Here is a 27,117-nt window from a genome sequence, read left to right as displayed (position 1 = left end):
GTACTGAGTCCCAGGGTGACTATGTCAGTCCCATGTTAAAATGCAATCACACAAAGAAAGGGACTTGGGTCCCTGAGTTCCTGCCTGGAGAACCTCTACCTGTGAGGAGCAATTTGAGCAGGGACTTGATTACCTTCAGTCACTGGAACTGCGGGGTTTCTCTCTTACAGAAGCTCTGTGACAATATACTTTTGCTATCAGGTTAGCTCTTGAAAACAAAGCCAAACAAAAATCATACCCACACGTTCTGTCAGCCCTTGTATCAACATTTGTGCCTGGTACTTGATAAGTGAGCCTCCACCAACGGCTGGGGTGTCAGCTCCAGGGGCATCACTTAGCTCCCTGGACACTTGTTGCCTAGATTTGCCCCTTTCCTGGGCTTCTCTGTGTGTCAAAACAGTTCTCTTTACATAGCTCATTGAGCCACATCTTCAGCCCTATTTTGTAGAGACAGGATTTCACCGACTTGCTTAGCAGTGGAGGTTGGCTTTGAACTCGGGAACCTCATTGTCTCACCCCATTCTCTCAGCCTCTGGAGCCACCGGGATTACAGGTATACAAGCTGGGCATTTCCTTGGGCTTTTGCTAACATGGATCTGGTTGAACTACACACATTTGAACCTTCCAAGCCAATGTCCTCTCATTCCTTCCTGCATCCCCAGTGTCCAGTTCCCTGATATCCGTGGAATAAACACATTTGCAAAATCCTTACTAGCCTGTAGTCGGTTCTCCACGGATGAGGAACCAACAGAAGCAGAAGAAAAGTCACCCAGTTCTGAGCACCGGCCTCCCTGCTCTGGCTCTGCCCACTTCTCTCACTTCACTCCCCATCATTTTTCCCTTGTTCCATTTTTCCCCATTTTTTTGGTACTGGGGATTGAACTCGGGGGCCATATCCCCTGATATTTTGTATTTTATTTAGAGACAGGGTCTCAGTTGATTAGGGCCTCGATAAATTGCTAAGGCTGGCTTTGAACTCCTGATCCTCCTGTCTACCCTCCTGAGCGGCTGGGATTACAGGCGTGCGCCACCTCGCCGGGCCTGGGCTCCGTTTTTTGCACTTCTCCAACGCAGGACACGTCGGGGTGGTCCCCTGTCAAGGCCCCTGCACTTGGGTTGCTGAGTTGCTCTTTCTTAGACCTTTACAAGACTCACTGCTGCTCCCCACTCAGGTTCCACCTGTCACTTTCTGGCTAAGTATTTAAAAGCAGTAATCTCTACCCTCACCCTCTCTTCACCTGGTTCATCTTCTCCATCGCCCTTGTCACTGTCTGAAATGACCTCGGGTTTGAGTTTGCGGATGGTTTCTCTCTCTCTCAGAGTCAGCTCCAGTCAGTCAGGGTCGCTCTGGTGCAGGCTTGTACACAGTTAGGGGTCTGGGCACATTTTAGGGGTTGAACCAATGCGTGCTGAATTCGCGAGGTCCGGTCCTTCTCCACTTGCAGCGAGTCACGCGGGAGGCAGGGACGCGTGGGGGACACGGCCAGGCAGCCCACCTCTCCCAGCCAGCCCTGCATGGTAGGCTGTTCCGGGCCGGAGGGTGGGCGTGGCGGGCTCGCCCCTGCGCCCTGCCCCGCGCCTGCCCATTGGTGGCCCTGCGGGGCGGGGCCGGGTGGGGTGCTGTGGCCCAGCAGCGGGTGCCGGGCGCCGGGTACCCAAGTCCGCGCGCCGCTAGCCGCTCGCCTCGCCGCGGTCCTTCAGCTGCAGCATGTTGCGCGCCGCCGCGCTCGCCGCCGCCGGCCTCGGGCCCCGTCTGGGCTGCCGCCTGCTCTCGGCAGCCGCCACCCATGCGGTGCCGGCCCCCAACCAGCAGCCCGAGGTCTTCTACAACCAGGTGAGCCCCCCCGCTTTGTTCTCCGCAGCCCCCTTGGCGGGACGGGGCGGGACCGGGCGGGACGGAGCTGGCCGGGTAGGAAGGCCCCGGGCTGCGGGGACCTCAGCTTACCATTGAGACCCGAGGGGTTCGCTGGGGTTGATCTTTACACGCACCTTCCCCTCTCCGTCCTGAGAGCATTTGGGCCCCTTCGCTGCCTCTGACAGTCAGTCCCATTATCTCGCTGCAAATGGGCCCCCAGTCCGGCTTCTTCCAGCCTCGGTCGGCTCTCCGGCGCCAGCTCCCGGCGTTCGGTTCTTCCACGGATGGCCCTCGGCTTTCGGGCCTCTTGGTCGCCGCTGTGTCTGCGCAGGGTCTCCGACGTCATCCACCCGGAAGACACGTCCTCTTGAGCCCATGTTTGCAGGAATTTTTGCCCTTTCCCTGGTCATCTCTTTTAACTCTTGACTCAGGCCTCATCCAAGGAAGTTCAAAAGGAAAAGCTGGGAGAGGAGAGGTGGTCGTCCCTCCAAGGGACTGGAGACCAGGAGGGGCTTTCCTGGATGAAACCGGTTCCCAGTGGCCGCTTTCTTGCCCACCCAGGACTAAAAAAAATTTTTTTTGATCCTTGAGTCTGGATGAAGTGCCAAATGCACACAAGGGGTATTGGTTATGGAAGAGTTCTTTTTGTTTGTGCAACAAGTGCTGATTGACGGCCCCCCTCTGAGCTTAGATTTCTTTTGCAAAATGGGAAGGCAGTCAGGGGCTAAGATGTCTTTCAACACAGGGCGGAGCTTGTGTGAGCACTGGGTAGGTAATAACAGCCCTGGTCCTCCGTGTGCAACCTGGCACCTGCCAGCCTTCTTAGCCTTTACATTTTGCCTTTAATCCTTAGAACAGTCCTATGAGGTTAGTACTGTAATTATCTCCATTTTAAGTTGAAGAGACTGAGTCACAAAAAGGTTTAGTGACTTTCCCAAAGACCTAAGTCAGTGGCAATAGTTCACATCTACACCCCCAAGAGTAAGCCCCTAACTGGAACATTCTATGGTGTGTCACAACACTGGGTGGGAATAGAGAGACCACTGATCCTCTGATGATTGCTGATTTAGGATGCTGTGGGCGGGCTTCTTGTCTGTCCCAGAGCGAGGGTAAAGGGACATCAGTGTGATTTTAAAGAATGTTACAAAGGGTCATTTGCAAGGGAATAAAAACATAAAATGTATTTTGCATAACAAGCCAAAAATACAGGGACTGTTGCTCCCTTGGCAGGCTGCTTAGGGGAGAAACAGAGGCTTGGAAGACTTGAACCTCAAATAAATAAATAAATAAAAATCAAGCAGAAATGTCCTCCAGGTGCAGCATCCCAAGCCCTTGATCTGATTAAGTTCTTCATCCTTTGTGTTCACATGGAGGATAGGGGTGGGAGTCCTAACGTGCCCCTTCAGTTGGTAGAAATCATAAGCCCTTCACAAGCCCTTCAGATTTAGTCTAGGGGTGTAGGTTGGGGGAGTGCAGTGAATTCTCCCTATGGCTGCTTTTCTTTACCAGATTTTTTTTTTTTTTTTTTTTTGAGATCACAAAAGTGGCATATGCTCACTTACAAAAATATAGACAGTACCAACTTAAAGTTCCCTGGAGACCCTGTCACACTCCTGCCACACACTCCCACCAAGAAGTACACAGTTTCTCTCTCTCTCTCTCTCTCTCTGAGAGAGAGAGAGCACTAGCACCAGTGGGAAAGCACAAGCTATCACTTTCTTTCTGAAACTCTGTCTCAATGATAGAGGTACCTGGATTATCTTCTTGAGTCACATTCAGATCTTATTTAATGCTTCTGAGGACACAAAGTGTCCCACTTCATGGTAGCATTGTTCTGAAACTGGCCCCTGCAGAAGCTACTTAGCAGGTTGTGGTGTTAACTCTTTGCAAACCCTGCAGGCAAGAATGTCAAGGTCTCTTACCAGTGGCTCTGGTGCAATCTGGATCATTTTCTTGGGCATTTCCCCTGGGGGATTATTGGTGCCTTGAAGTTCAGTGCAGTCAGTACCCAAAAGGAGCTTCCGGGGTGGCTTTGAAGTTGCTTCTGCAGGTGCTGGGCTTGCTTCCCAAGGTCATTTGGGGGTTGTGGGCACCAGGGGAAAGGTTACTCTTCATGGCTTTGGGGTCTCACCTGGATGTGGGGGAGCTCTATCTATCGCCTTGTTACAAAGATAACAAGGATAGGTCTTTCCATGTAACCCGCAGAGATTGAGTGAAGTAGTTTCTTCTACTTTCTATTGTCCTCTTGCCTCTTGTTGTGAGTGGGTAAACTTCTTGGGTGGGTGAGGAAGATTTTAGATACTTCTTCCCCTAGGAGGATCCCATGCGTGGAGCTTCCAAATGAGCAGCACTTCTTACCTCTGTTGGTTTCAGGGACTCACCTCTGTTAAGAAGACTGGCTTGCATTTTTCATTTTTTTATTCTCCCTGACTTGGACAATCATTAAGATCTGGGAGGACAACGGTGTGTCAAAGGCATGTGCTTTCATGCTCCTGATTGGGGCCATATTTCATCTTCACCATAGCCAGTTCACATTTATTGACACTGATCATGGAGAACGTGAGACACCGTGTGACGTTCTGGACTTGGGCTGCCTGTCACACACTAGTTGATGAGACCTTCAGGGGAGGTTCATTTATTCAACAGACACTTCCTGAGCAGCCCCCAGACCCAGTGAACAAAACAGAAGAATACTTGGGGGCAGACAGATAACATCAGTGAAATGCAGTGTGGCATAGATGGTCCATTCAGTGGAGAAGAAGAAAGCAAGGAAGAGAGGAGGTGTGTGCAGGGGTGGGTGAATCTCAGTGCCACATCTGTAAAATGGGGTGAAAATCTCATTGTGTATCGTTGGGTGTCTGTGAGGATGAAATGGCATCGTCCTTAAGCAGCCCTAGGCAGTGTGCTGAGGACATGTTTATTGTAGCGTTAGTAAGAACTGGGTTAACAGTGCTGCTGTCGATTTGCACTGTAATGTTGATAAGACTCCATTTTATGGGTGTTGCTGTATCTGCAGTGTGTTTCCATAAGGGGTAAACTAGGCTGTGGTAAAATTGAATGGGAGTTCGTGGTGCACTAAATTTCTATCTCTATTCTTAGCCTCTTGACCACAACTCTCAGAAATGAAAGAGAGAACTGATGAAAAGGGAATTAATAAAGGATCGCTCCCTATACAGTTTTCTGATTACCACAGTGGAACCTCCTCAGTACAAAAAGTGAAACATTAAGGAAGTCTGCAAGGTGGAAGTTCACTGGAAATACGCACATGCACCGGAGGGAAGTTCACTGCAACACAGGTTATATTAGCAACAAATTAAGTAATAATCCCCATTAACTCTTTAAAGAGATAGATGGACGACCTCTGTTATAGTCTACAGGAAAGAATAATTCCAGGAATGTAGCAGTTACAAAGAATTAGCTGGGCAAGGTACATGGCACACACCTATAATCCCAGTGGTTTAGGAGGCTGAGGCAGGAGGATCTCAAGTTCAAAGCCAGTGTCAGCAACAATGGAGCACTAAGCAACAATTGAGACCCTGTCTTTAAATAAAATACAAAAAGGGCTGGGGATGTGGCTCAATAGTTGAGTGACCCTGAGTTCAATCCCTGGTACCAAAAAAAAAAAGAAAAGAAAAGAAAAAAAAGAATTAGCTGAATCAGTATGAATAATGGATCTTAGAAACAATGTTTTAAGGGGGAAAATTGTCCAACATGCTGCACAATAGGAAACCATTTAAAATCACACTGAACAAAACTTTGTGTGTGTGTGTGTGTGTGTGTGTGTGTGTGTAGTACTGAGGATTTAACCGAGGGCTTCCCATACTGGCAGGTGCTCTACCACTGAGCTATATTCTCAGCTCCACTAAACAAAACTTTATTTTGAATATCACTAGTCCTATCTCTCTATACAATGTATATGAATGAAAATCCTCTGTAGGGGTGGTGACTGGCTGGGCATGCAAGGAGGGTAGGGAATGTGCCTGTGGGTGATGAGGAAAGGGGACTTTGGCTATAAGTGTTTTAGTGTAAAACTAAATATGCTGTGGGCAAATGTTAAAGAAAAAATATTTTTTTAAAATGGACCTCTGCTGTCTCATCAGTGCAGCTAACCACTTGGAGTGGGGCTTGATTTTTCATGTTTTCCTGGGAGTTTTTAACAGAATGAGCCAAAACCTCTCAGGTGAAGCAGTGACTTCTGCTGAGCACCCAGGGACCCATATCCCTCCATTGCACTGGTTATTGCCTGGTTAGGAGTTTCAAGGGCCTCTGTAGAAACAGATTTAGGCACCCAGCGAACCCAAGGGTTTCCCTGAGTCCCCGTTGGTTATTTCTGCTTCTGATAATAGTTTTTTATCAGGGCCCACAAATGGCCTTCAGTGTTTCCTGCCTGCCCAGAATCCCAGGACACTTGATGGGTGGCTGGGCAGTAATAATGTTTGTGGTATTGAGGTGGACCTGAGGCCAGGATATGTGTGTTATGGACATGCCTATGTATTCCCTGATCCAATAATTAAGATTATTTATCATCTGTTATCCATCAGGCCTTGTGCTGAGGGCTTTTACCTACATTTCCACCTTTTATTCCACCTGTGACTCTGTAAGCCAGGTATTGTCACTGTCCCCCATCTCAGAGATGAGAAAACTGAGTTTTAGGGAGGTCAAGTTCACCTTACTTATAAATTTGAAACTGGGCTTCAAACTGGGCTCTGCCCAGCTAGGACACGCCCTTAGCCACATGCTGTGCTGCTCCTGACCAGACCCTCTTGTTAGACAAAGATATAAATATTTAAGGAATGATCGGGTTGAACATTTGAAATCAGGAAAGAGGAGTCATATCTGTGCTGTTCATGTTTGTATTCCTGGCACCACGCTCCACTCCAGGCTTGGCTTAGAATCGTTCTTCAGTAAATATTTGATGAATGCATAATGGTTGCCGCTTACGAAACAATGTTAACAGTTTTGCATTGCAGGAGCCAGGGAAAGAGTTGCTTAATGGGAACCCAATATTTCCACTCAGAGGACCTTATTGTGGGAGACTAGACCGGAGGATCAAAAATTTGAGGTCAGCCTGGGCAAATTATTGAGACCCTGTCTCAAAGTAAAAATAATTAAAAAGGACTGGGGATGTAGCTCAGTGATAGAGCACCCATGGGTTCAACTCTCAGTACTTCCAAAAAAGGAAAGAAAGAAAGGGGAAAAAAAAAAAGCTCTTAATGCCAAATATTGGGAATTTACACGTGGAGGAACGGGAATGGGAAACTAGGCAGGAACAGTGATCACACCAGGATGAAGGTTGCCAACTCATAAGCACATGGACACATTGAAATTCTGTCTTCCTGGCCAAGAGTCCACAGTAGAATTAACACTCCTGCCCTGAGGGTGGTGAAATCCCAGGAGTGCAAAACCATCAGTCCTGGGGGGTGGGAGAAAGGAGGGGACTGGGGCCAGGTGCTAGAGTAGCTCCAGCACTTCTAGGTAGATGGCTGCCCTTGGCCTTGTGATTCCTGAGGTTCTGATAGTCTGTGAAGTGTGGACCTGCGAGGCATGCCATGTTTGTCTTGAACTTTACCCCTTGGAATCTCTCAGTACAAATCTGCTTTCCACTGGGTTAGTTACGTGACTGCCACTTAAAAAGCACATGCCATCAGGAGTCACCTATGCTGAAAACTACACAGCATTTGCTCACTTACTCTTAGGAAAATAAGGTATTCCAGGAACATGGATTTCCAACATAACATCCTTAATTCTTCCATGTGTAAAGCTTGAGCTGAATTCTCTCTAGAAAATGCTTTTTTTCCCCTGAAATCCCAGCTGCTAAACATAATTTAACTTTTTATTGGCAACCTGGAGCAGATTATGACGGCCACGGTCCTGGGATGTGGAAGCAGCAGCCAGGGTGTCATTCTCTTCTGCCTTGGTCAGGCCTCTGTCCTCAGGGTCCAGCCATCCTGCTTCTGGCCTTGCTGACTTCCCCAGCTCCTAAGTCCCCCCCAGCACCACTGCCACCTGGTTGGTCTCCATTTGCAGTTTGTAATCTAATCTGCTGGGTTTGGAAAACAAGAAATCCAATCCAGCAAGGGATCTGTGCTATCCTCAAACTCAGCACTTCTAATTTTTACACAGTCGCCTGCCTCAGGTTGACCAAAACGCACGTAAATGGATATTGGCAATGGCAGCATCAGTGGAATAGAGCGATGGTCCTGAAAGTTCGCGCACAGGAAATGGTTAAGTCAGGGAAATGGTTGTCAACTGTGATTCCAGCTGTATTGAGGAGCCTGTTACTCAAAATAACTGCAGCAGATCTGCCTGTGCAGTAACGTCCAAGAGCAAGTGTTACTGAGAAAAGCAAGTTACAATAGAGTTGGTTGTCCCTTAGCAGGGACGCTGCGGTGCCTGCTCTGGTGCCTCTGGCCCCTCAGCCCTGGGACACGTTCAGTGGAATCGGGAGCCCTCTTCTCCTCCACATAGTCTGCTGCCACGTGGCCCTTTCAGTTCCTTCTGTCCCCAGCCTGTGGAGCCTGGTCCTGGAGCTGCGTCCTCTGGTCGCCGCAGCCTGTTCTGGGCACTTCTCACTTGGTTCCACTGCCTCCCTCCCCATCGGGACTTTGCAGTTTCGCCCTGTGCGTGGCATGGCGATGGCTCTCAGTTAAAACTTGTTGAATCCAGCTTTTATAAAACAGAAGGAGACGTTCTTAGGAAAATGTGGAAAAGTTAGAGTATGGTGGTGGAAATGCTTCGTGGGTTTTGCCAGTGGTCCAGATGCAAAATGTCAACTCCTGACCTGGGTCTGTTGCTTCACACTGTAAAAAGGAAGTGTGAGCCCGGAGGACCAGCCCCGCCCCACACCCCAGGAGGGTGGCTGAACTTAGCTTGTTGTGTAAGTTGGGCTGGGGCCAGGAGGTTTTAGAGCTTTTGGCCTGGACTCTGCCCTTGTGTTTTTTTCAGGATTCTATGAAACTCTCCTCGTTTGGGGCAGAGCTTTGGCCAAGATGCTCAGTGTGAGAAAACTCCTGCATGGCCCCTCTGAGCCACTAGGTCTGGCAGTAGGAGAAGAGAAGTGGGAACTCTGAAGGACTCCTCTCCAGGGTCTCTTCCTCTCCAGGTGTCACTGGGGCGAGAAGGAAGGATAGACTGTGGAAAATCCAGCCTGATTAGCTTACAAAGAGTGACACAGCAAATTCAGGGCTTAGAAAGGCCAGGGTGTGATCCTTTCAGGGCCCTAATCTACATCAGAAGGAAGGGGTGGGGCCTGGTATCCAGCCAGACTGGCCCACCTTTCCCTTTCTTTCTTCCTTATCTTCACAAAATAACAATGAAAACATTTTCTTAGGACTGACTAATTTAGTGTGCTGTTGTGCAGAAAGCAACACCAAGAGGTGCTGACCTGGACCTTGCTCCTAAGGACCTCCAGCCTGAGGTGGTTCTGGCGGGGTTCTGGCCTGGGAGCAGCACCTGTTGTCATACTGAATCCTCCCACCAGCCCCCAGAGGCACTGGATGAGGCCTCTTGGAGGTGAAGGGTTTGCCTGGGGTCCCAATCTGTGAGGTGTGGAGTCAGGATTTACACCCCAGTGACATCTTCCTGCAGTGGGTGTGTGTTCAAGGACAGATAACTCTAGGTAATCTTGTTCCCCATGCCCAGGTTAGGGAAGGGGAGAGGGGGGAAAAAGAAAAGAAAAACACATTCCTTTTAAAATAAGTAGGGAGGGCTATATTCAAAAGGTAAAGTGAACCAAGGTTACAGAAATGCAAACAATTCCTGCTCTCAGGGCGTCTGTGCAGAGGCTGCCACCTGATGAGCAGCTCAAAAACTCTAGTTGTTTCCATGATGTGCAGGTGGCTGGGCAGATGTCCTCCTTAGGGGGAGGGAGAGAGGGCAGGTAGAGGCAGTTCAAGACCAACCTGCCCACTCTGCCAGCCTCTCCTGACCTGTGTCCCCATAACTCCACTCCCTCCAGTGTTTTGCTGTCTAGCAGGTGGCGAGATGCTCTGAATAGCCAAAAGTGGTAACAGAAGCTCAGCGGCCCAGCTGTCTGTCCTGTTTGACAAACCTTCCTCTTTTAGCTTGAACCCTCTGGCAGCTCCCAGAGCTTCCCTGTCCTCTACATTTACCAGAAGGATGCCAATTCTCAGAGAGGAGGAGTGTCCCAGGATTCCCACCTGGGGGTGGCAGAGCTGATTTGAGCTGTGCTGTGTGGCGGGTCAGGGGTCTGCCTGGCTTTGAGCCAGACCCCATTTTGCCACGTCCACACCTCCTGCTGGGCACTATCACCTCTGCAGGAAGAAATGTGGGTGTCTTTTCCCTAAAGCTTATGTCCGCCGACTGATACAAAGCCACACAAACACAGTTCCCAAGTCTGGTTCACGTTCACCCATGTTCTCCTGCTGGTGGCCAAGAGCTTACCTTGTGGGTGTGCAGCTCTATATGGTGCTGCAGTGGTGGCAGGGGTTGTGCAGAAATACCCAGTTGAGCTGGGGAAAGTGACCCCTGCTAGTTCCTTAACTGCCTGCCCTGTCATTGTCACAGCATGGGGCACCTACTCCTTGCTGGGCTTGGTGCAAACCCCCTGATCTCAGGCAGACCTCTTTCTGAAGCAAGTTGTACAGTGATCCTACTCTACAGATGAGAAAAGAAGGCTAAGAGGGGAAGGCCTGGCCCCTGCTGACAAACTAGAAGGAAAAGAGTCCTGTTCATCCAGACTCTCACCCTGAACCACTAAGATGCGCTACCCTCCCCAGACCCTGGTGCAAGCCAGACTCCAGGCTTTGCTTGGTGGCTTGGTCTTAGATATGATCACAGTCAGGCCCAGAGTAGCTGAAGATGACTCCCTGGGGTCCCAGGCCAGAACTGGCCATGCTGGGCAATTGGGGCCAAAGAGACCCCTAGTAGAAAGCCTGGACCTGTGATTGACTTGGACCAGCAGAATTTGGGGCAGAAATGAGACAAGGTGACTTCTGAAGCTTGGTTTTAGGAAGCCTTTCAGTTTTCACCTGAGCCATTTGGAACACTCCCTGGGGCCACCAGTGCCATGAAGAAGTCAGACTCTCCTGAACCCGCCATGCAGTCAGGAAGCCCAAGCAGCCATAAGGTGCTGGGCGAGTGAGTGAACAATCATGTTGCACATCCAGCCCAGATGACTGTGACCCCAGCTGCCCTGAGACAGCAACCACAGGCACAAGCCCTGCCCAGCTGAGTCCAATCAATGGGTACCACTCTGAGACATGAAAAGGCCTTCTTGAGCCACCCAGTTTTGGGGTGCTTTGTTACAGAGCAATAGATAACTGGAACATGAGGAACATTCTATTCATTTTGTGAAGATACCAAGACTCCGAAAGGTCAAATGACTTACCCAAGGTCATTTGGCAGAGTGGACATTCCAGCTTAGACCCTCAAGGCTTGTGCTTTCAACCTTGAGGCTGTCACACTCCAGAGCTGACCCATAGTTCTTCATATTTGTGCTTTTGGAATACGTGTCTCACGGGTGGTTGGTGCTGGGTTGAAAGCTAGTTCTGAGAACTTCTTTTCTCCTTGTAGATTTTCATAAACAATGAGTGGCATGATGCTGTCAGCAAGAAAACATTCCCCACTGTCAACCCATCCACCGGAGAGGTCATCTGTCAGGTAGCAGAAGGGAACAAGGTAAGAACTGGTGACTTGCCATTAGGCAAGGATGGGGATTTTTTATTTATGTTTTTATGTGGTGGAAATTTTACCATGCAGTGTCATGCATAACCTAAAAAAGCCAATTAAAATTTTTGAGTAAACAAAACAACAGAATTTCTTTCCTGCAGATGCAGGTGCTAGATTGTATCTGGGTTTGATAATCCATGGAGCATGGAACTGAAGATTTGGAAGGGAATTCAACGAATACTTAATCCAGTTCTCTTTTCCAGACCTGGAAGGTGGAGGCCGGAGGAGGGAGATGCATGATAGACATAGATGGCATCTTGCTTGGTAGAAATTAGGCTTCCTGAGATACCCTCTGGTGTCAGTTTGAATTATATATACTGGTAGAAACTTAAAAAGTAATAGTATTTCAAATTCAAAAATTAGAATCTTAGTAAAGTTTTTTTTTTTTTTAATAGAAAAGGCATTAAAAATAATTTAAGAATGCCTCGGTCCTCTGCTTTAGGACAATACTTTATATATAAGAGCTGCCTCCTTTGCTGAAAGCAAATGGGTTTATAGGATCATCTGATAGTATATGTGTTTAATATAAATGAAAATTCTGCTTCTTGCCTCCTGATGCACATCTTGTTATATGAGATGTGAATTTTCCTTCTTCTCCAAGGAGAAGGAAGCTGGCGAGCCTGCATTTCTTGGAGAATGTTGGTGGTTTTTGAAGGAATGCTACCTTTTGCTGGCTTCTTAGGAAGTGGGGAAAGTGGTCAAACTCTTAAGCACTGACCCCTGGGTGCCTTTCCCTCTGAAACTCTTTTGGGGATTTTAAAATGAAAAGTAGGAATGCTCAGGATTCTCATTTCCACAATGACCTCTGGCAAGAGAGAGAAGGGTGTGTGCTTCCGCCCTGTCGCTGAGGTCTAGAGCTCATCAGAGGGAGCTCTGGTGCTGGTCTGGGCAGTCCTACTGGCCCTGGGGCTGTGCTTGGCTGTGGGCGGGCAGCATTTGGAGGAGATCATACTGAGAAGCCCTGAGCCGTCTTGGTGGGTGTTCTGCAGGAAGATGTGGACAAGGCAGTGAAGGCTGCCCGGGCCGCGTTCCAGCTGGGCTCGCCCTGGCGCCGCATGGATGCCTCTGACAGGGGCCGGCTGCTCTACCGCCTGGCTGATCTGATCGAGAGGGACCGGACCTACCTGGCGGTGAGTCCCCAGCCTGCTTGCCCCCATTTCCCACATGGTGATGGGTCTCATGGCGTCTAAGTCTCATGGCATCTAGTGAACATCCAGGGCCCACACTGCTGACATGTAATCCATCAGAATGGCACAGGATGGACACCTTTGGGGTATGTCCCACACCAGCCAGTGGAGCCTCTGTGTCACCTCGATGCAGTGGGTTTGGCCAAGAAAGGTGAGAGGAGAGGAGGGAGTGTTACAGAGAGGCCTTCCCAGGAGAGACCCTCAGGAGGGGAACTTCTCCTTCTGCCCCTTTCATGGTAGGTCTCTCCCTGGCTGCCAGAGTCAGAAGACATCAGGAGGCCATCCCCTCCCCTCTCCAATCCATTCCACACACAGGAGCCAGAGTGAACGTCCCAGAAGGCACATTGTACCATGGTGATCTTCAGCCTTGTGGCCATATGTCCCTAGCATGTCCTCAGTGTAGTCCGTGAGACTGTGCAGGTCTGGCTCCCCCTCCCAGCTCATGCTGACTGCCTGTCCCAGGCTCTGCCTGGCTCAGCCTTCGCTCCTTTGGGCACCAGAGTCTCTGCACACACTGCCCTCACCAACCCCACTGGCCCTGTTGCCCAGGTGCCTCCAGCACAGCCTTCAGGTTTAAATCTGAGGTGGGTGTTTCTCAGACCAAGGCAGACAGTCTGGTCTTCTCCTTCTTTGGAGACTCTGTGATGGATGCTTTGTGTCACGACTCACTGTCTCTGCTCTGTAAGACCCATGCTCACTTCTATGTACCCAGCACCTGGATCTGGCAGAGGGCAGAAGCTTAAAAAAAAAAAAAAATCTTATGAAATGAATCAGTGAGAGGTGGTGCCTCACCCCTTCTGTCCCCCTTCCTCCTCCTCCCTCTTAGGGAAGGCTAGGGCCATGATCCAGAAACGCCCTTGACACTCAGTGGCAAAAGGGGACTCTTATCCTTGGTGTCCAGAGTCCTTGTCAGTCCAGGCCTCAGTACCGTGGGTCTACCTATGTGCCTCTTGTTGTTTCTGCATCATCTTTGCCTCTGCTGACCTTGATCTCCTTTCAGGCCTTGGAGACCCTGGACAATGGCAAGCCCTATGTCATCTCCTACCTAGTGGATTTGGACATGGTCTTGAAATGTCTCCGGTATGGTCTTAGGTTCACTATTCTTTTTTTTTTTTGATTGTGCCAGAGGGGAGGGAGAAATGTTGGGAGGCAGAAACAGAATTATAATAATGGGACCACAGAATTTAGAGAAGTCCACTCCATTTACTGGGAAAATTCTCTCACTTATCAAAAATTATAAACTGGGGCTGGGGTTGTGGCTCAGTGGTAGAGGCACTTCCCTAGCACATGTGAGGGACTGGGTTCGATCCTCAGCACCACATTAAAAAAAAAAAAAAAAAAAAACCTGCAAACTTCCAGCTGGGCACAGTGACACAGGCCTGTAATCCCATTGGAGGCCGAGGCAGGAGGATCAAAAGTTCAAAGCCAGCCTCAGAAAAAGTGAGGCACTAAGCAACTCAGTGAGACCCTGTCTCTAAATAAAATACAAAATAGGGGTGAGGATGTGGCTCAGTGGTCAAGTGCCCTGAGTTCAATCCATGGTACCAAAAAAAAAAAAAAAAAAATTGTAACTTAATCACAAATGCTTTTTCTTGAGTCACTTTTGGCAATTTATGTGTTACCTGGAATTTCCCCACTTTATTTGGGTTATCTGGTGTATTGCTATATAGTTGAGTTGTTCATGGTTGGGTCTTACAAGCCTTTCTATCTCTTTAAGGTCAATAGTAATGTTTCCACTTTCATTTCTGATTTTTAGTTATTTGTGTCTTCTCTCTCTCATTCCAGTCAAAATCTTGTCTTATTTTGTTGATTCTGTTGTTTTTCCATTCTCTATTTCATCTCTCTGCTATAGTTTTAGTTATTTCCTGCCTTTTGCTAGCTTTGGGTTTAGTTTAATCATAGACATCTTAATGAGCAAGGAATAAGAGCTTTATTAGAATGCTTGGAGTTGCAAGTAACAGAAAGTCCAGCAGCCCGAACTAGGTAACAGAGACCCTACCAGGCCTCAAATCCAAAATGCTCTTGAGCCCTGCTCACCCCGCCCCTTACTTCATTATTCTCTTGCTGCAGATGGCCTCTTTCAGGGCCTGCCTGTGTGGGAACCTGGCTGCTTGACTAACCTGCAGCTGCCAAGTTCCTGGGGGAGGGATGGTGGTTGGCTGGCTTAGAGTCTGACCAGCTGTGGCAGGGCTGGAAGGTAGCTGCTGCCCTGTGACACATGGATAGAGGCGGTGGGGAGGCAGCAGGGCCAGAAGGGTCAGGGTTGCTTAACCAGGGCCATCATGCCTCCCAGGGCACAGTGAGCAATTCTAGGGACATTTATGGTGGCCACAACTGCAGAGGAGGGGATGTTGCTGGCTTCCCACAGTGTAAAGACAACCCCCATAGCAAAGAATTTTCCAGCCCTAAATGTCAGTGCCAAGGCTGAGGAACTCATGCTGCAAGAACCCCTGGAGAGCAGCCTCAGGCAGAGCCATGCTCTCTCCTGAGCTTCAGCATTATTCCTCTGTGCTGATTATCTGAGGTGTGCAAAACAGATGCACTGTAGACCATGTTACCTAGATGCAGGAGGAAGGAGGCAGGGAGGCCGGGGCTTGCATGGATTGGCAACTCCTGGTCATTTTTCTCCCTCGAGTCACAAACCTGTGTTCTCACCTAGGTCAGCATTGGTTTTAGGTCCATCTTGACAGGGATGAGGATGTGGCTCATCAGTCAAGTCCCTTCAAAAATCTTCCTTCCCCAAACTTTATCATTCCTGTATCTTCTGTGTTTCTTTCCTACCACATAACCATTAGGTACTGTGAGTACATACCTGGTTTTCCACCAACTCTAATTTGCTGTGCTTTTCTGTCACTTGTGTTGCTGTGGTCAGGGTAACGAACTTTACAAGGTGTGCGTCTAGCTGGTGATTTCTGTTTTCCTGTGACCATCCAGTCTTAGGAAGTGCTGGCCATTTGAAGTACCTACCCCTTTCCACCAGATCTGATCCATGGTTCTCTGACACTTTCTATGGTGCTGGGACTGGTAACAATAGTCACATTTTAATAAATCTGGACGTTAATTTAAAATACCGTTTCCTCGGAGAGGTAGATCAAGTGGTTTGGAAGGGGGACCCTGGAATTTGACTTTTTGCTCCAAGCACCCCAGTTGATTCTGAGGCTTCGAGGTCATTGATGTAGCATGAGTCACTGTGTTCCCGGCAGTCCTGCAAGTGTTTCTGGGAATCAACCACATGCAAGGGCGGGTTTCAAAAGATCCTGACATTGCTTAGAACTTGGGTTTTTCTTTGCTTAAAGGTATTATGCTGGCTGGGCTGATAAGTACCACGGGAAAACCATTCCCATGGATGGCGACTTCTTCAGCTACACCCGCCATGAGCCCGTAGGGGTGTGCGGGCAGATCATTCCTGTGAGTGTCAGCCCCTCCGGAGGTCATCAGGAGGGTGGTGGAGTGTGGCAATCCAGCAGCCTGGACCAGGCTCGTTGCAAAGGGGGAGGTTCTATGGGTGGCCTTGGATGATGGGCTTTCACAAGAGAACATGGGCTTTCACAAGCCAACTGGACCTTGGGCAAGTCACTTACTCCTGGGCCTCAGTTTTGAATGTGGGAATTAACCTCGCTTCTGCTCAGGGAGGCATGGTGCCAGGTACATGACAGTGCCAGTCACCTGCTTCGCTCATCCATCTCCATCTCGGTGTGGGGGTGGGGTGGCGTGTTCGGCCACCTGGTGAGGCTCTCTGAGGGGAGCTGGGTTTCTGGTGGCTGTTGTGTCCTGCAGTGGAACTTCCCACTCCTGATGCAAGCGTGGAAACTGGGCCCAGCCCTGGCGACTGGAAATGTGGTTGTGATGAAGGTTGCGGAGCAGACTCCACTCACCGCCCTCTACGTGGCCAACTTGATCAAGGAGGTTCGCTTCTTGTTCCCAGCTTGACCCCCTAACTGCCCTTGTGTGGATTTGCCATCATCACCGTGACTAACCCCAAGGGGCTAACCCCTGTGAAGAATGAAAGTCATCATTCTAAGTGAATTATGAATTGTCCACTCAGAAGCCTGTAAACAGGCTGCTTGGCCGAGTAACTTAGAATTCCCACACAGTGCCCCATACTTCTGAGCACATGGGTCCCCAGCAAACTGTCTCGGCCTCTCTGGGAAGGACTCTTGGAGCAGAAGGATGACTCCTGGTTTCCTCTGATTTTTGCCCACAGGCCGGCTTCCCCCCTGGTGTGGTCAACATTGTTCCTGGATTTGGCCCCACAGCTGGGGCTGCCATCGCCTCCCACGAGGATGTGGACAAAGTGGCATTCACAGGGTCCACTGAGGTAAGGCGTCCTTGGGACCTCATGCTGGTAGTGTGGTTGGCTCAAGCTCCCACTGTCCTCAAAGGCTACTGCATTGAGGAGGAGCCCCTTTGGAGCGTGTCAGGTTCTGCTCCCAGGACTTGCCTCTGAGCAACTCAGGCAAAGCCCACATGTGGCAGGAGTCACGGAGCAGGGTTGAGCCTGCTGTGGCCTGATGGCTCTCCAGATGCTGCTCGCAGGGGTCAGCATCCCATGTGGAACAGGGAGGTCTGGCTGGCTGCGTAAAGCTCAAAGCTGAGGCCCAAGCACCTTGGCCTTGGCAGGCTCCTTGGGCAGCAAGGAGTCCCTGTGGGCTTCAGGAAGCTGCAGTCCTGGCCTCACTCTCGAGACTCGGGTGGTTCACTGAGTGTCCGTGAGCTCTGTTCAGTTCCTCTGAGGTGAGGGGTGGTGTCTGTGTGGTAGTGACAGCACAGGCAGTGTAGTGGGTACATGGTGGCCCTCTACATCACACTCCTGTTTCTTCTCTTTTTTTGTGGCACTTTTTTGATTGAACTTGGGGCAGTCTATCACTGAACCATAGCCCTGGACACTTTTACTTTTTATTTTGAGACAGAGCCTGGCTAGGTTTCCCAGGCTGGCCAGGCACGTGGGATCCTCTGCCTCCTGAGTCACTGGGGTCCCTAGCCTGCGCCCTGTGCCTGGCCTCACAGTTCTTACTTGCTGTGTAACCTCAGGCAGGTCACTTAGCAGCCTGAAGCCTGTGTTTCCCCTTCTGTAAAGTCGTTTTACAACCCACACCCTCACGGAGGTGGAGTGCAGGTGGACGAGATAAACCTTTTGACTGCGTGGCCCAGACCATGTGCTCCACAGAGTGGGTAAGGGAGTGGACGGGGCATTGCTGGGCTGCTCTGTGCCACACACGAGGCGGACAAAGACAAGATCTGGAGATTCCTCAACATGGTCTCCAGGAAAGCAGTCAAGTTTACCTTCTGAGGTCAACTGTTTCCTACCCCAAAATCTCAGCTGTCTTCATCGCATGACTTCCCAGAGGGTCAATAAATAGGGAACGGTGGTGCTCTTCAAAGATTTCACTATGACGACACCTTCAAACGTTCAGCCTGCGGGTAGTGATGTGGTGCCGGAGGGCAGAGAGGTGTCCACGGTACTGAGTTGGGGATACTCCCTGACCCAGGGCTGAGAGTCCAGAGGGGGTGGTCTCCTGATGGGGAGATGCCCATCTACCCAAAAAGTAAACACAGGGCTGCCTTGTGCCAGGCTCTGGGAATATAGAGTTGAGAGGCACCGTGTCCTTGTCCTCACGGAATGTACAGCACGCTGGGGATGACACTCCAGCAAGGAGGCTGGGGAGTGGGTCTGAACCCAAGTGTGGTCCTGATCCCACATTTACCAGCTACATGACTCTGGGCACATGAATCTGAGCCCCAGCTATGGTGTTTCTAAGTCAAGGGGAAGAGTCGCACCTTCCCCAGGCCATCATGAGGGTGGGATTTAATGCATAGGCAGCAGTGGGTAGTGCAGGCTACTGGCTATCATCGTTGTGGTCTAGGTGCTCGGGCTGGGCAGCCAGGGAGTGGAGTCTCTTGAACCCATTGGCTTCCTCAGGTTGGGGGCCCTCTGTTCTGTCTGTAGAGAGCATTTGGCTCTGTTTTCCCCTCTGAGAGCTTGCCTGTGTCCTGTGTGCCCCACAGGTTGGCCACCTCATCCAGGTGGCTGCGGGGAAGAGCAACCTTAAGAGAGTGACCCTGGAACTGGGAGGAAAGAGCCCCAATATCATCATGTCGGACGCTGACAGTAAGTTATGGGAGTCGGTGATGGAGGCGGCTGCTCGCTCCTATGGTCCTCGACCTCCACGGGGCTGGCTCTGGGACTCTCGCCTCTCTCCTCCTGGCTCTGTGGTCTGACAGACTGAGCCCGCGTTGCCCCCTGTGCACACATGCTCTTGGACAGGCCACTCTGTCTCCCCACGTCCTTCCTCCCTGCGGAGCTTTCTCTTCCTGTCTGTCCTTCCGACTGGTCCCTGCGCATTGTGAAAGGAGAGATGGCTCTGACTGCTCCTACCCAGGCTCTGGTACCCTGCAGGTGCCAGCCCTAGTGGTGGCATGAAAGGGTTGGGTGGGTTGATAGTGCTGGGGCCAGGGTCATGCTCCCCTCATGGTGGCCTTTTCTCTGTCCCCTCCCTGCAGTGGACTGGGCAGTGGAACAGGCCCACTTTGCCCTGTTCTTCAACCAGGGCCAGTGCTGTTGCGCCGGTTCCCGGACCTTCGTGCAGGAGGACATTTACGCAGAGTTCTTGGAGCGCAGTGTGGCCCGGGCCAAGTCTCGGGTGGTGGGGAACCCTTTTGATAGCCGAACGGAGCAGGGGCCACAGGTAAGCCAGGCAGCTTCAGGGTGAGCCTGGGTGGAGCAAATTTGGAGACATAAAGGGCCCGGGCTCAGAGTCAGGTGGAACCGGGTCCAAGTCTCACCTCATGCCCCACTGCAGTGAACACGAGACCCCACCTGCCATCTCTTCCCCTCAGTTTTCAGGTCTGTGGACCTGAGTCAGGGAGCCATACCCATGTCTGAGGAGGGACTGACTGTTCTCACCATGGAACAGGGTTATGAGCCCGACTTCCCCTCCTAACCTGCCATACTGGCGATTGAACCCAGGAACACTCTACCATCGAGCCACGTTCCTAGAACTTTTTATTTTATCGTCTCCCTAAGTTGCTTAGGGCCTCGATAAGTTGCCGAGCCTGGCCTTGAACTTGCAATCCCCTACCTCAGCCTCCTGTGTCACTGGACTTACAAGAGTGCACCACCACACCTGGCTTCTCTTTTTACTAGCTTTTTGAAGGTATCATTCATATGCCATAGACCATAAAATGTACCATTTTAGTTATACAGTTCATTGGTTTACTGTATCACAAGGTGGTGCAGCCATCACCACTAACTCCAGAATATATTCATTACCTCCAAATAAGCCCTGTGCTTACTAGCAGCCATTCCTGATTCCTCCCTCCCTCAGGCCCTGGCAGCCACCAGGATTTGTTCACAAAGGTGTTTTGCATAGGTGAAGTTATGTAGGGGGTGGACCTCTGTGACTGGCCTCCTCCACTCAGAATGTTCAGGTTCGTGGTGTCATGGCTTGTGTCACAGTTTCATTCCTGCTCATGGCTGGTCTGTGTTCCATGATGGGTGTAGACCATGCTTTGTCTCTCCATCCTTAATTGATAGACTGTTGGGTTGTTTCCAGCTTTTAGTTATTGAACAGTACTGCTGGAAACCCCAGCATCCCCTTTTTAAAAAAATTTTATTTGTAGTTAATTATAAAGGTAATGCAAACTGGTATAAAATTTAATTTTTTTTTAAAGAGAGAGAGAGAGAGAATTTTAAAAAATATTTATTTATTTTTTTAGTTTTCGGCGGACACAACATCTTTGTTTGTATATGGTGCTGAGGGTCGAACCTGGGCCACATGCATGCCAGGCGAGCGCGCTACCGCTTGAGCCACATCCCCAGCCCCAAACATTTAATTTTTTAAAAGTGTTTTTAGTAAAAAAATAAGATGCCCTCTGTTTCTGTTCTCCATACGCACACACACACACGCAAACACACAGAGTTATTCACTGTACATTTCACAAAACAAGGATTATGTAGTTTATATTGTCCATAAGCTTTCTCCTCTCTATACAGAATATCTTGGGCTATCTCAGTGTCATACATAATATGGGCATAACATAATTATTTAACCATACCCTCTACTGATGTATACTTACAATTATTTCTATATTTTACCGTTACAGAATGCTCCCCAGTGATTATCCTCATTTAGTTTTCTATGCCTGTGTAGAATAAATTCCTGAAAGTTAAATAGCTATACCAAAGGGGATGGAGCATGATTTTTTCATAAAATTTTTTTTTTTTTAGTTGTAGATGGACACATGACTTTATTTTATTGATTTATTTTTATTCGGTGCTGAGGATCGAACCTAGTGCCTCACATGTGCTAGGCAAGCACTCTACTACTGAGCCATAACCCCAGCCGGAGCATATAATTTTTGATCAATATTAATAAACCACTGGTCCTAAGAGCTGTGCCATTTATAGTCCTAACCATGTATGGAACACAGCTTAATTGTTAATGTATCTTATTCTTTTTATTGTTTTTCTTGGTGCTGGAGATTGAACCTAGGGATTTTTCCATGCCGAGCACATGCTCTACCGCCGAGCTGAACCCCAAGCCCTTGTGTTTTCTTATTATTTAAAATATTTGTTGGGGCTGGAGTTGTGGCTCAGTGGTAGAGTGCTCACCTAGCATGTGTGAGGCCCTGGGTTCGATCCTCAGCACCACATAAAAATAAAATAAAGGTACTGTGTCCAACTAAAAACAAAAAATATTTTTAAAAAATAAACTAAATAAAAATAAAAATATTTGTTGATCTCATAGTTGAAAAAAACAAGGGGTTTGATACTCATTTCTTTGATGGCTAATGAAATCGCACCTCTCTTTTGTTCCATGTTTCTTGGTCCTGGGTGTTTCCTCTTCCAGCCTGGCTTATTCAAGACCTGGGTCCATTTTCTAGTTGTCTTCGTGGTTCTCAGCCTGAAACCTAGGAGTGGTCTGAATTTAACTTCTCCATCACGCTGGGCTCCTTCTCCCACAGGTGGATGAAACTCAGTTCAAGAAGATCCTCGGCTATATCCAGTCAGGGAAGCAAGAGGGGGCGAAGCTGCTGTGTGGTGGGGGGGCCGCTGCTGAGCGTGGCTACTTCATTCAGCCCACAGTGTTTGGAGATGTGCAGGATGGCATGACCATTGCAAAGGAAGAGGTTAGAAGCTGGTGCTGGTGCTCTGGGGAATGCTCTGGGGAGGGAGGAGGGGTGGGTGGTTTGGTCTGATATCTTGACACTATGACTCTTCCACTGGCTTTGGGCTAGCCCTGAACCTGGAATGAATTAATTTATAATTTGCATGTGTTATTGTCATTCTCCAAGGAAGGACTTTGACTGGGCTGTGCTTATACCAGGACTCCATCTCCCCTTCCCTGTTTCTACCTACTAAGAAAATATTGTCCTTCCCCAGCACAGCCTACAGGCCTTTGTGTCCTGGCAGTGACGTCATCTGGCCCTGCGCATGACCTTGATAGAAGCAGGATGTTGGGTTATACCCAGGGGCTGACTCCCCACCTGACAAGATGCGTGAACTCAGGACAGCTCCTCTAACTCAATCACACATTCATTTCACACATTCTCGATGGACGCCCACTGTGTGCTGGATTCCCTGTAGACCGTAGAGACACCTGCCTCTGGCCTTGTGGCACTCACACTATCCCATTTCCCCAGCCCTTGGATTAAGGCCTTGGATATGCAGCCCTATGTGGGGAACCATGGTGCTGTGCCCATTTGGGTGTAAGTCAAAAGAAAATAATATTAAAATGCAAAGCCAGGGTAAGAAGGTCCAGAGGAGTTCTGCCTTTTCTCCCATCATGACTATTTTGGTGCTTTTCTTACAAATTCTCAATTTTCTGGAAGGGCAGTATCTGAAGCATGGGAGGCCCTAACTCACAGTCCTATCCCAAACATGAGAGTGCCTGGCCATCTTCTCCCACCTCCATCTTTACACCCCGTCTTCCTGAGACCAGCCATGTCTTCAAGGAGCCCTGGTCCCTTTTAGTGGAAAAATGGGATTCGGTGAGGAAGGACTTCAGCTGGGCTATGCTTATACCAGGACTCCATCTCCCCTCTCTGCTTCTCGCCAGTTAGGCCCCTTGGGAGTCCCGCATTCCTGTTGTGCCCAGTGATTACATTATAATTGGTGGGTTCCTTGGGCACCTGATGACATTATGGTCAGTTACAATCTGTTCCCCTCAGTGGTCTCCCCTGCAAGGGCCTGAGAGCAGTGTCACCCCACGTGCACTGTGTACCCCTAACTTTTAGGTCGTGGTTCTAAACATCCCACTCCAAGCAAAGAAACCAGAGTTCTTTGAAGAAATAGCCCATTCTGGGAAGAGGGCAGAGGAAGTGAGATAAATCTGGGGAATCTAGAAAGCCGAGTAAGATGCTGTGTGAAAAACACAGGGCACCAGGAGGTGACCAGCCTGAGAGCCACCTCCACTTGGTGTTTCTTGACCTTGAATGTTGCCATCTTGCTCTGGAACTGTTGGGTTATGGCTGGTAGCTTGGTGGCTTCTGGTATCACATGCTCAGGCCTGTGACACTGGAGGGCATATGCTTTTTGTTTGCCCCACCCTCCACTTTGCTCTCTCTTTCCCAGATCTTTGGGCCTGTGATGCAGATCCTGAAGTTCAAAACCATAGAGGAAGTAGTTGGGAGAGCCAACAATTCCAAGTATGGGCTGGCTGCAGCTGTCTTCACAAAAGATCTGGACAAGGCCAATTACCTGTCCCAAGCCCTTCAGGCTGGTACCGTGTGGTAAGAGCCTCTCATCAGTTCCCACAACCCAGCAAGATTCCCCAAAGCCAGCATCTGCTGGTATCCCAGAATTTGGTGTTGGCCTGTTTTTCCTGGGCCAGGGCATGGTGTAGCCAGCTGGTAGATTTTCAGCTACTTCCCCTTGAAGAGAGTACACTTCTTTGCAGTGTAGATGCCTCTGCAGCTCTCCTTGGGCACACAGATGGACAACTAAGTCTCCCTCCCTAGATGTGACAAGGGCAGAAAACCAGAGTCAAGGGTATGCACAATTGGAATTCTGATCTTAAAAACTTAGCATTTACTTGACACACTCACTAGCATGGCTGTAATTAAAAAAAAAAAAAGAAATCAATATTGGTGAGGACGTGGAGAAATTGGAACCTTCCTCCATAGCCGGTAGGAGTGGAAAACAGACAGTTATTGTGGAGAACAGTCTGGCACTTCCTCAAAAAGTTCCGCATAAGAGTCACCATGTGGTACAGTAATTCCACTTCTAGGGACATCCCAAGATAAATAAAACATATTTGCACAGAAATATACACACAGATGTACACAGCAACAACATTCATAACAGCTAAAAGATGGAAACAGCCTCACAGTCTGTCAGTGGGTGAGTGGCCGAACAAAATGTGCTTTATCCTTAAGTGGAATATGATTCAGCCATGAAAAGGAATCAAGTCCTGAAGTCCTAGCATGATGAGCCTGGAAAGCCCAGTACTTAGTGAAGGGAGCCGGACTCAGATGGTACAGCTGGCCTGATTCTGTTTATATAAACTATTCAAATGAGGCCAGAAAAGTATAGCAGTGGTCAGCAGGGGCTGGAGGAAGGAATGGAGATGGCTGTCTATCGGGTACAGATCGTTGTCTTCTTTTTTAAAAAAATATTTCTTAGTTGTAGTTGGACACAATATCTTTATTTTGTTTATTTATTTTTATGTGGTGCTGAGGATCAAACCCAGTGCCTCATATGTGCGAGGCAAGTGCTCCACTGCTGAGCCCCAGCCCCACTGCCCCCAGCCTCAGGCACAGGTCTTCTTTTCCCGGTAACAGACATATTCCGAAGTCAGGCAGTGGTGATGGTGGCACACCACTGGGAATGCAGTAATACCTTAACATGGTGCATTTAAAGTTCAATTAAAACTTAATGAATTTTGAAGTTGGAAATGAGAAAGAAGTAGGCCTACCAACTAATGAGCCAAAATGAGTGATCCAAATTGAAAGCTATCACAGGGAGTACTGTTACTGACATCTACGTGTGGCGGCACTAGGAAGGACAGAGGTGACTTTAGGCCCTGGCTCGTGTGGCCTCCTCTGCAGCCGGTTATTACCGCAGTCCCTTCCATTTTCCCTCAGTAAGCTGTCAGAGCCATGTGAGGAGCCCCTTGGAGGAACACACAGGTTGAACTCTGCATTCTCTTTTCAAATTATAGGGTCAACTGCTATGATGTGTTTGGGGCCCAGTCTCCATTTGGCGGCTACAAGATGTCAGGCAGTGGCCGGGAACTGGGCGAGTACGGCCTGCAGGCTTACACTGAAGTGAAGACTGTGAGTGTCCAGCCCACTGTGCTTGGTCTCTCCTTCCGGCAGGGGGTTGGGAGGGTCAGCTCTTATTACTTGTTTCTCACTTTAAGCCAGAGAAGAGGTAAAGACCCAGCCTCTAGGGTCTTGACCCTCCAGGCTTACAGGGTCATTCCCTGGGCTTTGTTATTCTCCAGGGGCTTGACAGCCTGAGCAGGGAGGGCCCCATTAGGCTGAAGCAACAAGGAGAGTCTCCTAGGAGGAATGGGCTGGCTGGGAGGCACTAGATGTCAAGGGCCATGCCATATCTGCTGACCATCCCTCAACAGGAACATGGCCGGAGGAGCTAGTCAGAAATGCACAGGAAGTTCTAGCATCATGAACATCCATCACACCATTACCTCTAGGAGAAAAATTCAAAATGTAATCTAAATGTCCCAAAACCATGGGTCACTCCAGTCATGCATAGAAATGTCCCTGCAGCCAGACACAGTGGCACACGCCTATAATCCAGAAGCCTGGGAGGCTGAGGCAGGATTGCCAGTTCAAAGCCAGCCTCAGCAACGGCAAGGCACTAAGCAACTCAGTGAGACCCTCTCTCTAAATAGGGCTGGGGATGTGGCTCAGTGGTTGAGTGCCCCTGAATTCAATCCCCAGTACTAAAAAAAAAAAAAGTCTCTGCAGAACATTAGGTACTGAAAACGCCCACCTTTCAAAGTAAGGAAAGCAGAACACAATGTTACCTACCCTATGTAAGCCCAATTTTAGAGCAGTATGTACATGTTGGCAAATAACCAAATGCATTAATTTATAAATATAAAAAGAAAAATAAATAAACTATTCCCCTCTATAGTGAACATTAGTTACACAGTCTAACCAGGAAGCACATTCACACATGATAACGTAGAGAAAAAGGAAATGGGCAGAACTGAGCTTTTCTTGGAACGGAAAAGAGAAGGCTCAGGGCAGCCACCAGGGGCAGGTGAGGAAAAAAAAGCCACCAGGGGTGTCCTTCCATTCAGACAGCACCAAGCCTGAACCAGAGACCAAGAGACCACCTGTGTTCTTGAAAAGCCTACTAGAATAAAATAAATATGTTCCCTGGCTTATTGTGAAAATTTTCCAATACATGCAAGTGTAGGTAGAACCGCGTGAGGAGCCCGTGTCCCCATCATATAGGTGTGATGGATTGGTACACGGCCCATTTTGCTGTGTGCCACACACTATACCCTCATCTAGTTCCAGGGTACGTGCTTCATACAGGGGGCACGTGGTCAGCAGAACAGCCATGTGCGCAAGAAGTTTGCCTTAGATTTTGAAGACAACATTGCTTAGGGAGATCCAGCTTCAGTTAATGGAGATGTGGGCAGTGCTAAGGAGGAGGCAGACAAGACAGCTAGGTGACAAGTGGTATTTAAGCTGATGGAAGGGTGACCGGGAGTGGAGTAGGTACAGGGAGGAAGGCAAGGACATTCTAGACAGAGGCCATGGCTTGTGGGAAAGCTTTGAGAGCAAGGAATAAAGGGCTCTTCTACGACCTTGCTGGTGGTAAACGATCACCAGCAGGAAGAATGTGTGGGGCTAGACGATGTGGAGATGGGTTGCCTTGATGTGGGGTTTGGTCTCACAAGAGCCATGAGGGGCTCAGGGGGGCAGTTCACTGGTAGAGCACTTGCCTCGCGCGTGTCAGGAAGTGTGAGGATCCAGCATCTTCTGTATTCCTCTCACAGGTCACAGTCAAAGTTCCTCAGAAGAACTCATAAAGCACCATCCAGCTTCCTTCCTCATTCAGTGCCGGAGTCCCGAGTTCAGCAAGATTTCCAAGAACGACCTTTGCACACGAAAGGCTCAAAGGAGAAATCCCTCCCACAAAGTCTCTGGGGTCAAGAAAGTCCCAGAATTAGAACTGATAAACAGGGTGGGCTGGTGGGGCGAAGCACATGTGGAAAGCCTTTTTTTAAAAACTGCAACAGTCCTGCTGGCTGTCAGGGAGATTTCTTTAAAAACAGGTTCCTAGATTTTTTCTTCTCTCTGCTGCACTTCTGTAACTTGCCTTTATTGGGGAAGAAAAAGCCAACTGCTAGTGCCCTGCTTTGTATCCTGGACTAAAACTCATTAAAATCTGAGCTGCTCTCA

The 27,117-nt window shown here is 49.2% G+C and overlaps 1 protein-coding gene across 1 annotated transcript; it reads left to right on the top strand.

The window, feature by feature from the left end:
* The first annotated feature begins 1,620 nt into the window (after positions 1-1,620).
* On the top strand, positions 1,621-27,117 carry Aldh2 (aldehyde dehydrogenase 2 family member). Its single transcript, XM_076853863.2, has 13 exons — positions 1,621-1,834; positions 11,390-11,494; positions 12,535-12,675; positions 13,733-13,812; positions 16,029-16,140; positions 16,510-16,638; positions 16,937-17,050; positions 18,739-18,841; positions 19,234-19,418; positions 21,697-21,861; positions 23,306-23,463; positions 24,894-25,008; positions 26,712-27,117. Exons 1-13 carry the CDS (start codon positions 1,709-1,711, stop codon positions 26,742-26,744), a joined length of 1,566 nt encoding a protein of 521 aa, XP_076709978.1. The 5' UTR covers positions 1,621-1,708; the 3' UTR covers positions 26,745-27,117.

This window comes from Callospermophilus lateralis, chromosome 1 (assembly GCF_048772815.1).
Source record: "Callospermophilus lateralis isolate mCalLat2 chromosome 1, mCalLat2.hap1, whole genome shotgun sequence".
NCBI lineage: Eukaryota > Metazoa > Chordata > Mammalia > Rodentia > Sciuridae > Callospermophilus > Callospermophilus lateralis.
Note: the sequence above shows the minus strand (reverse complement) of the source record. Positions and strands in the feature narration are given on the sequence as shown.

Coding starts and splice junctions, on each gene's coding strand:
- Aldh2 (XM_076853863.2), top strand. CDS start 1,709: ATGTTGCGCGCCGCCGCGCTCGCCGCCGCCGGCCTCGGGCCCCGTCTG. Junction 11,495..12,534: donor AGGTAGCAGAAGGGAACAAG/GTAAGAACTGGT, acceptor GGTGTTCTGCAG/GAAGATGTGGACAAGGCAGT. Junction 18,842..19,233: donor CATCATGTCGGACGCTGACA/GTAAGTTATGGG, acceptor CCCTCCCTGCAG/TGGACTGGGCAGTGGAACAG.